This window comes from Helianthus annuus, chromosome 14 (genome assembly GCF_002127325.2).
Source record: "Helianthus annuus cultivar XRQ/B chromosome 14, HanXRQr2.0-SUNRISE, whole genome shotgun sequence".
Lineage (NCBI taxonomy): Eukaryota > Viridiplantae > Streptophyta > Magnoliopsida > Asterales > Asteraceae > Helianthus > Helianthus annuus.
Window position 1 is genome coordinate 103,064,070 of NC_035446.2, and position 9,557 is coordinate 103,073,626.

The window sequence follows — 9,557 nt, forward strand, 5'->3', positions numbered from 1 at the left end:
TATGTACAACTGCCTGCATATAAGGGTCGTATGCTGGTGCTTGAAAGTTAAAATATATAGGCGTAGCAGGTTTAAAAGGATCGTACCCAGTATTATCTGGATACATCGGAATTGGGTTATCAAAACCCGATGGTGGTTGTTGAAAAAAAGTTTGAGGAGTCGGGTTAACCACTGGTACATTGTTTGAGGGTCCACCCATTTGCGGGTCCTCGGGAATAGTAGGGTATGTTTGGGGAAATGGTGGAAGCAAGCCCGACCGTTTTCCCATATGCACAGACATATGTGCTCCACGTTTCCTCCTTGGTTCTGGTGGCGGCTGTGGTTGCTCCAAGGCTCCATTTGCACGTCCTGTTGTAGAGGCGGCGGTGGCGGTGTCGGAGAGTGATAGGTAGGAGTGTGAATGAAAGTAAACTAGCCAAAATATTGGTCCCATTCATTAGGATCATGGTATGGTGATCCTAAATAAGATGCAGAACCAATAGAAATCTCAATTGGGTGCATATTCGACCAAGATGGTGGCATCTCCGGATCAGAATCTTCATCTGATTCGTTTGGCTGTGACAGTTAGTTTTGGGCAGTTGGTGGGGTGTTGATATAATGGTTTGGGTCAAATGACCCATGGAAAGAATGGGAATGTGAGTGATGGGATTGGTGGGAGTGGTTTGATTGGTGAAAATGATAAGAATGGTGGGAATGATAAGATGGTGACGAGTTATGAGAAAAGGAATGTCTCACAGATTGAGACGAGTAAGAATCATCCGAATATTGTCGATGATCCGAGCTGCAAGGTAGCGAGGGTGCGTGTCTAGATGAACATTCTCGCATTGGTCCTTTGCCTTTGCCTCTGAATCTTGGCGGCATGTTATAATCTGTCAAAAATAAAAAAACAATATATATATATATATATATATATATATATATATATATATATATATATATATATATATATATATAGGGAGGGGCTCATGCGAGAACCACCCTTATTGTGAGAACCTTGAGAACCAATGTGAACACAACCTAAAATAGCTAAAAAAACCTAAAAAAACCTAACCCCCACCCCCCTCCCCAAAAAAACCTAAACCCCCCCACTCCCCCCAAAAAAAAAAAAAAAAAACCTAACCCTCCCCCAAAAGCTAAATGCTAAAAACTAAAACCCCCAAAAAAACCTAACCCCCCCCCCCAAAAAAAAAAAAAAACCTAAACCCCCCAACCCCCCCCCCCCCCCCCCCAAAGCTAAAATGCTAAAAACTAAACCCCCAAAAAACCTACAAAAATCTAAAAAAAACTAATTTTTTTTTAATATTTTTTATGCTCAAATCTCTACTTTTAGTGGCCAAAAAAAAATTTAAAAAACTTTTTTTTTGGCTTCGAAAAGTAGCGATTTTTATATAAAAAATATTAAAAAAAAATTTTTTTGTGTGATTTTTAGCTATTTTTAGGCATTTTTGGTGTGTTCACATTGGTTCTCGCGGTTCTCACAATAAGAGGTGGTTCTCGCATGATCTTCTCCCTATATATATATATGTATGTATGTATAACTTAGTAAGGGTAAGAGTTAATCCTAGGTCAATGCCTAGACTCAGAAAGTCTAAGGATTATGCTATTGTGATGTTTGAGATATAACACAAAAGGCTAGTGTTTAATTCACTCAAACGTTGGCTCTGATACCAACCTGTCACACCCCGATATTTCATTACACCCGGTGGGACAGGATGGGGTATACGTGACGAGATTGATATCAAATACACAAACAGCACAGCGGAAGTATTTGATTTAAAATACTATTACAAATATAATTGTCGGAATGTTCAAAATATAATACAGAAGAAAATTGTATCAAAGATCCACAGGCGGATCGAAAAGTTACATAAATGAAATAAAAGACTAATAGGCTTCTTATACAAGGAGTTGCAAATTCCTCTTAAGCATTACCGGGCACTTCCAGCCTATTTCGTTACCTTGCAACCTGTCACTTAGTATTTTGAAGATACGTCAGTTTACACTGGTAAATACAAATAATTGATAGATTTTGAAAATATTTCAAAATTGTTTTAAGTGCACAAAGGCACATGTATTTTATAAATAACTTGGGACAATTATATTTACCTCGTATACAGTTTACATGCTTGTCAATACAAACGAGGCCCGGTACAAAAACCGAGAATATGATTAACTGACACGCCAATTTAACCCTTAAAGGGTATCCCCAATATGGGTAGAAAATGTTTTATAATAGCATTAGCATCTATCGGGTGTATGCCTACACCCGGTGCTTAAGTCGTGGCCATTTGCAATTAAATGAGCCGAGGATATCCAGGACACGGTCGTATTAACCACCAATGTTTAAGTTCTCAAGTAAAACAGATTAAAATGGGTTATGCGGATTTTCTAGTCACAATCCAACATATGATCCCATACCCGACCAAGAATAGTTTACCGTATCCCAAGCCCGTATAGGAAAAATAGGTTAAGAGTATTTACTTTGCTTAAATAAGTCTTACAGTGCAAGATAATAAAATAAGCACAACAATTATCAATTTAAAGCTTGGTTGCAATCTACTAGAATGACCTCGTCTGGAATGAATAGTATAATTACCAATTAGATTGTTAACGGGTCTTATTCAAGTCATAGACTTGGACCGGTTAACTTAAAATAATGAAAACGGTATGATACAAGCGATGAACGGATAGAATGTAGTTTAAACCCTCACTAGTACTAAGACTTGTATAATGTTGGTAAACATGTCTATATTCTGGAATTTGAAATGAATATGAAAAGATTTGACCCGTTTCGGTAAACTTACGTAAACTAGTTACATAAGCTAACCGTATGCTTATAGGCGGTATTAGGTGATCGGATGAGCCATAAACAAGTTCAATATTCCAAGACATTTTAATTATGTGGTAACATTAGTAGGAAATCAGATTTATATGACTTTTATGGTTTAAAACCAAACTACGCACCATAAGGGCATTTTAGTCATAATGTGGCAAAATTCATGAACTTGTATAGAAACTTAAGTTATGAACAACTTCATTCTGCCAAAATATGTTAATTATATTACCATATCAGTATGTTATCCATTTCATATGTTTATCATTGAATAAAACAATGTTTTGCACAAAAAGGGCATTTTGGTCATGAAGAAACACTAGATAAATGGTCGGAACCGAGATATCTAGGGGGTTTGAATCCGCATAAAAAGGTTAGTTCCCACTCGATTGATTTAGGTCTAACAGACCTTCTTCTCCAGTAATTCTGCAAAAAAGAACACCGTTAGCCTCGCCAAGGGGAGAGGAGGGTTCTCTCCTTGACCCGACTCCGGTGTGAGAATAAGTATTTGTAATGAAGAAGAAGATGTATTTGAGAAGTGTGTGTAACTTGTGTTTATACCTGATTTTTCTCTTATTTATAGCCGGGAGTCGTTCAAAAGGCGGGAAAACCCGTTAGTGAAAAGAAGATGGAAGATGCTAACTCCGTAAGCGGTTATGCTTTCTTCCGTTAATACTCCTTGATCCGATGTGATGGCACACGGATCGTGGTTTAGATTGAAGGCAAGGGATTTGCCACGTGTAAAGTGACCTAAATGAAGATTACTCTTCATTTGCATGCATTCGTTGTGAATTTGGGGACGACTGATATAGTGACACGTGTCCAGACGGTTGTAACCGTTTTGGTGGTGCACGATTGTATTATTTCTAGAAGATTACTGCTGTAATCTGGTGTGACACCTTTATCGTGTGGAAGCAGATGAATAAATCCCAAGTCTGGGCAAATAATATCCAAGTCTGAATATTAAGCGGAAGTATCTAACTCCCGGATTCTTATCCTTTGCTTTGTGTAGGAAGGGCGCAAGGTTTTATGATTCCCTTTGGGCGCAAGTGTTGACTGTTGTGGGCCTTTTAGACCTTTCTTTTGTGAGACCAGTGCACGGCCGCGCAAGGTGCCTAGCTGAAAATTAAAGTTGTGGTATGGTCCCAAGCACCCTTTTATAAGGTTTTTGGGACCTTACCCCTTCAAGTCCCCCCAGTCTAGTGTTGTACTTATGCAAATAAGTGGAGCACTGGACTTATGAGAGTGAATGCTTTTGGGTGTGGTATGTAAAAAATCTTCTACGAGAAGATTTAAATTTTGTCAGAAAAAAGAAAAAGGAAGATTTTGAAAATTATGATTACATCGTGACGTGTGATGATATCATAGTGTATTTGCAAGGGTTTTCTCTTACATTGGGATACGTACTGGCGCTTTGTCAGACTTCATTAATGGAGGTAAGACTCCTGTTCCTGTAGCACCGTTAGGATGTGATGTTTCCTGACACTTAATCATGATGATTTGAATTTCTCTTTTCTCGAAGCTGAGTTCTTCTCTATATATAGGTACATTCGAAATGTTTTTTTTGCCTTGTCGATATTTGACAAAGAAGATGAAACATTCTTATCATACACGTCTTCTGCTGGATGTTCTTAGGGTTTACGAAGCTGCTGAAGGCCTCGTGTTGCTTTCTAGGTCACCACCCTGTGTTGCTGTTTCGGCAAAGGGTCCGGTCAAACCTGTTTCACCGATAACTGTTGGTTCTGACTGCAAGGTTCCTCAACATATGGGCGTTGCTGATGATGTTAGAATTGTGCTTGATGCTGATAGTTTGATGGCTCGGTTTCCGATGCTTCGGAAGAAAGAATGCCGGTTGGTGTATCAACACCGGAAATCTCGCCGGTGTGAGCAGGTGTCCGCCGTTGATGAAGATTCCGGTGCTGGTTAGGTGTTTATCCCTAGGGTTTAGTTCTTGTTTAATGTTTTGTAGATCTGAACAATTTTTTGAAGATCATTTCCACGATCTTGCTAAGTGTTTGTGCTGAACTTTTTTTTGATGATGACGTACTATTAGTCTGTAAGGTTTTACTTCTATTACAATATGTTGCATGTGTTTAATTGTTTTTGGATAGGTGAGGCGAATGAGAAATGGTATTGTGCTCATGTGTGAACGTTTGTCTAAAAGGCGTGATAGCCTGGTTTGGACTGTTCATGAGGTGTACAATGTTTACCATTTTGTTTTCGCGTAAGCCCAAAGAATTTCATGCAATTTGTAACAAACAGAAACAAGTATGAAAATAATTTTTTGTATTGATAAAGCGCGAGTCTTGTAGTACAGGAGTAAATAGGAAATACATTGCCTGTGAATGTTTTGACCTACATGTAACACCTGCGCAGCTGCTGCCCGTTCCAGGTGCGTGGGACTAGAGTCCCGTCAATTCTTTTGAGAGTATACGCCCCTTTGCCTAGGACCTCGTTAATGACATATGGTCCTTCCCATCTTGGCGCTAATTTGCCCGGTTTTTCAGCATTTGATGCTTCATTATCGCGTAAAACGATATCACCCGGAACGAATGTGCATATGCGGACGCGCGCATTGTAGTATTTTTTGAGTTTGGATTTGTACCTGGCCTCTGTGATAGCGGCATTCTCGCGCCGTTCTTCGAGGAGGTCTAGATCCAATCTTCGTTCTTGCTCATTATTCTGTTTTTCCATGGCTATCATGCGTGGTGATGGTAAGCCAATCTCAGCTGGGATGACGGCTTCAGACCCATAGACTAGACTGAACGGAGTTTCGCCTGTGCTAGTCTTTGGCATTGTTCGATGCGCCCAGAGGATGCTGGGGAGTTCGTCGACCCACCCTCTGCGTGCTGTCCGTAGCCGTGCTTTTATGCCGTCAACGATCTGTTTGTTTATACTTTCTACTTGACCGTTCGCTTGTGGATGCGCGACGGAGGCAAAATGATGTTCGATCTTCATTTCTTTGAACCACTTTTGAAGATCTTCTGAGGCGAAGTTTGTGCCGTTGTCAGAGATAATGCGCAATGGTAATCCGAACCTGCAAATGATATATTCCCATATAAATTTGCGAATTACCATTGCTGTGGTCGAAGCCAAAGCCTTAGCTTCCACCCATTTGGTGAAGTAATCGACCGCTACAATAATGAATTTTACTGCGCCTGGCGCATCAGGGAATGGGCCAACAAGATCGATGCCCCATTGTTGGAATGGCCAGGCGGATGTGACAGGCACTAGCGGATTTTTTGGTCGGAGTGTCTTTGGTGCATGGCGCTGACAAGCTGCGCATCTTCTTAATAAATCAATTGCGTCCATATGCATTCCTGGCCAGTAGTATCCGGCGTTCATTATTTTTGCTACGACCATGCGCGGTCCCGCGTGTATTCCACATAAACCTTCATGGATTTCTCGGACCAGGTATTGAGCATCTGTTTTGTCGACACAGCGTAGTAATGGTCCCATGAATGACTTTCGGTAAAGGACGCCATCCGCCATTTCGTAATTTATCGCTTTGTGTTGGAGTTTCCGCGCTTCTGCTTTTCCTTCCGGGAATTTCCCGTGTTGTAAGTATAAGATGATCGGAGACATCCATGATGGATTACCGACCTCTATAATGTTTACTTGCTTGAGATGGATTGATGGGTTAGACAGTACCTCTATGCGCACTTCTTTTGCTAGGTGCTTGAAGCTGGTAGCGGCTAATTTGCTAAGCGCGTTTGCATGCTTATTTTCGCTTCTATTGATATGGTTAACCTTGAATGTCTGGAATTGGCTGATTAACATCCATGCTTGTTCAAGGTATAATGCCATAGCTTCTCCATTTGCATCGTAGTGACCGTTAACTTGCTCGGCTACAAGTTTTGAATCAACGTTGGCCTCAAGGTTTTTTGCCCCCATTTTGAGCGCTAAACGAAGTCCTGCTAAAAATGCTTCGTATTCTGCCTCATTGTTGGTACTTTGGAAGTCTAAGCGTATGGCATATGTGAGCTCGTGATTGTCCGGACTGACTAATCGGAGGCCTGCTCCTGCTCCGTCATCATTGGAAGCACCATCTGTGTGCAAGGTCCAGACTCTGTCATCGAAAACAAGTGTAGGGTTCTGGATTGCCTCATATTCTTGTACTTTATCGATGGGCACTTCAGTAGCGAAGTCTGCTAGAACTTGCCCTTTGATTGCTGGTCTTGGCTTGTAAAAGATATTGTATCCTCCCAGCTCTATGACCCATTTAGCCAATCTTCCCGCCACATCGGGTTTTGACAAGATTTGGCCTAAATGATAATTTGTGAGAACCGAGATGACGTGGCCCGAGAAGTACCTGCGCAAGCGTCGGGATGCGTGTACCGGTGCTAGAACCAATTTTTCTTTCATTGAGTAACGAGTTTCTGGGCCGGTGAGCATTTTGCTGATATAGTAAATTGGAGTCTGAACGTTTTTCCGTTCCACCATTAATACTGCTCCTACCGCTACTTCCGCGGCTGATAGGTATAAGATTAGTGGCTCTTTTTCTTTTGGCGCAGTCAGTGTTGGTAGCTGAATTAAACATTCTTTCATTTGTTTGAATGCTGCTTCTGCTTCAGGTGTCCATTGAAAGGGGGTTTTCTTCCCGCAGTTTCGCAGCGTGCTGATAAATGGATAAGATTTAGCCGCATGATTAGCCAAGAATCTGTTCAAGGCTGCTAAGCGTCCGGCGAGTCTTTGCATTTCTTTTATTATTGCGGGTGAGGGCATTTGCTGGATAGCCTGTACTTTTTCTGGGTTTACTTTGAAGCCCTCTCTTGTGACTATGAAGCCCAGAAATTTCCCTTCTTCCATGCCGAAGGAGCATTTAGTTGGGTTAAGCTTTAAGTTTACGCTGCGCAGAGAGTCGAATGTACGCTGAATGTTGTTGAGCATTGAGTCTTCCTCATGGCTCATAATGACGAGGTCATCCATGTATAATTCAACTGTCTTGCCAATGTCATTTTTGAAAACTGTGTCCATTAATCGTTGATAAGTTGCGCCAGCATTGCGCAGGCCAAAGGGCATTTTAGTGTAGCAGAAGATGCCTTTATCCGTGCGGAATGTAGTTTTGTCTTCGTCTTCTTCTTTCATCTGGACCTGATGATAACCTTTGTAACAGTCGAGAAACCACTTCCATCTGAATGATGCTAGAGAGTCGAATTTTTTGTCTATCTCCGGAAGTACGTAACAATCTCTTGGGCATGCTTTATTCAGGTCCTTGAAGTCGACACACATTCTCCATTCGCCACTATGTTTCTGTACCATTACTGGATTGGCAACCCATGTATGGTACTTTACTTCGTGCAAGATACCCGCATTGAGTAGCTCTACTACTTGTTCGTCCATGGCTTTCGCTTTCTCTTCGCTAAAGCTGCGCCTCGCTTGGGTAACAGGTTCCGCTGATGGTTTAATATTCAGGCAATGTTGCGCTATGTCGCGTGGAACCCCAGTCATGTCTGCTGGGCATCAAGCGAATATATCCTTGTTGTTGGACAACAATGCTTTTAGTTGTATCCGTGTTGCTGGTGAGATGGCATGACCTAGTGAGATGGTCTGCTCTGGGTATTCTTCGTTCAGGACCCATTTCTCCGGTTCGTTTGATGCTGAAGGTTTGACTACCTTTACTGGTGGCTCGTCGTCCACGTACATGATTTCTTTGCTTGAGTACAGAATTGCAACTCCGGTTTCCGTTGGGAACCCGCATGCCATGTGTGGGATAGATGTGATCATACTGAACTCTCTTTGTGACCTTCTTCCGAGCAGAACATCATGACGTGATGTTGCCGGCATGACCATGAAATTGACTGTGACTGTTCGTGAATGTTCGCCATCCGACAAAGTCACAGGGAAAGCTATTTGCCCTAATGGGAAAACAGCTTCATTGCAGAATCCGGTGAGGGGAAAATCGACCGGTTCTAGACGTGCTTTATCATCTGGGTCGAGTTGTTTAAAACACTGCTCGTATATGATGTCCATCGAGCTACCCGGATCTATAAACATGTAGTCTGTCCGATAATGACCGAAGATGCCAGTAATAATTACTGGTCGCTCTTCCTGAGGGCCTCCTGGGACGACGGGAAATATGACTTGCTGCTCCCTCCAATGTTGGTCATAACTTCGTTTGTTTGTCCTTCGTGATGGACCTCCTTGAATCATGTTTATTTGTTTTGGTTTAACTTCCTGATGACTGCTATTTCTGAATTGTATTTCAATGTTACGACTAGATTGGATGTCCCCCTGACAGGGTGTTGGTGGGTCCAATACTGTAATGTTGTTTTCTTCACCAGATCTGATGTTCGGGACCTCAGATCTGGCGATTTATGTAACGATTGTGTTTAAAGCAGCTTGACATCTGCTGAACCAATGTGATGGGGATTTTTTCATGATTAGATCTGAGAAATTCTCCCTATCTGAATGACCGTTGTTTTGAGTGTTTTGGGTTGTAGAACCTTCCCACTCGGATCGGGGATCTGATGAGTGGAATAATGAATCCTTTGCCATGTGCAAAACAGAGGATGAAAAGAACTAAATCGAAACGAGATGAAAACTGGAAAAAATAGAGGAATCGGTGGGCGCCAATGAAGAAACACTAGATAAATGGTCGGAACCGAGATATCTAGGGGGTTTGAATCCACATAAAAAGGTTAGTTCCCACTCGATCGATTTAGGTCTAACAGACCTTCTTCTCCGGTAATTCTGCAAAAAAGAACACCGTTAGCCTCGCCAA

The 9,557-nt window shown here is 41.7% G+C and overlaps 1 protein-coding gene across 1 annotated transcript; it reads right to left on the reverse strand.

Moving 5' to 3' along the window:
- Positions 1–5,188: 5,188 nt before the first annotated feature.
- On the reverse strand, positions 5,189–8,284 carry LOC110907049. Its single transcript, XM_022152081.1, has one exon. The coding sequence runs from the start codon at positions 8,282–8,284 to the stop codon at positions 5,189–5,191; it is 3,096 nt and encodes a 1,031-aa protein (XP_022007773.1).
- Positions 8,285–9,557: the final 1,273 nt, after the last annotated feature.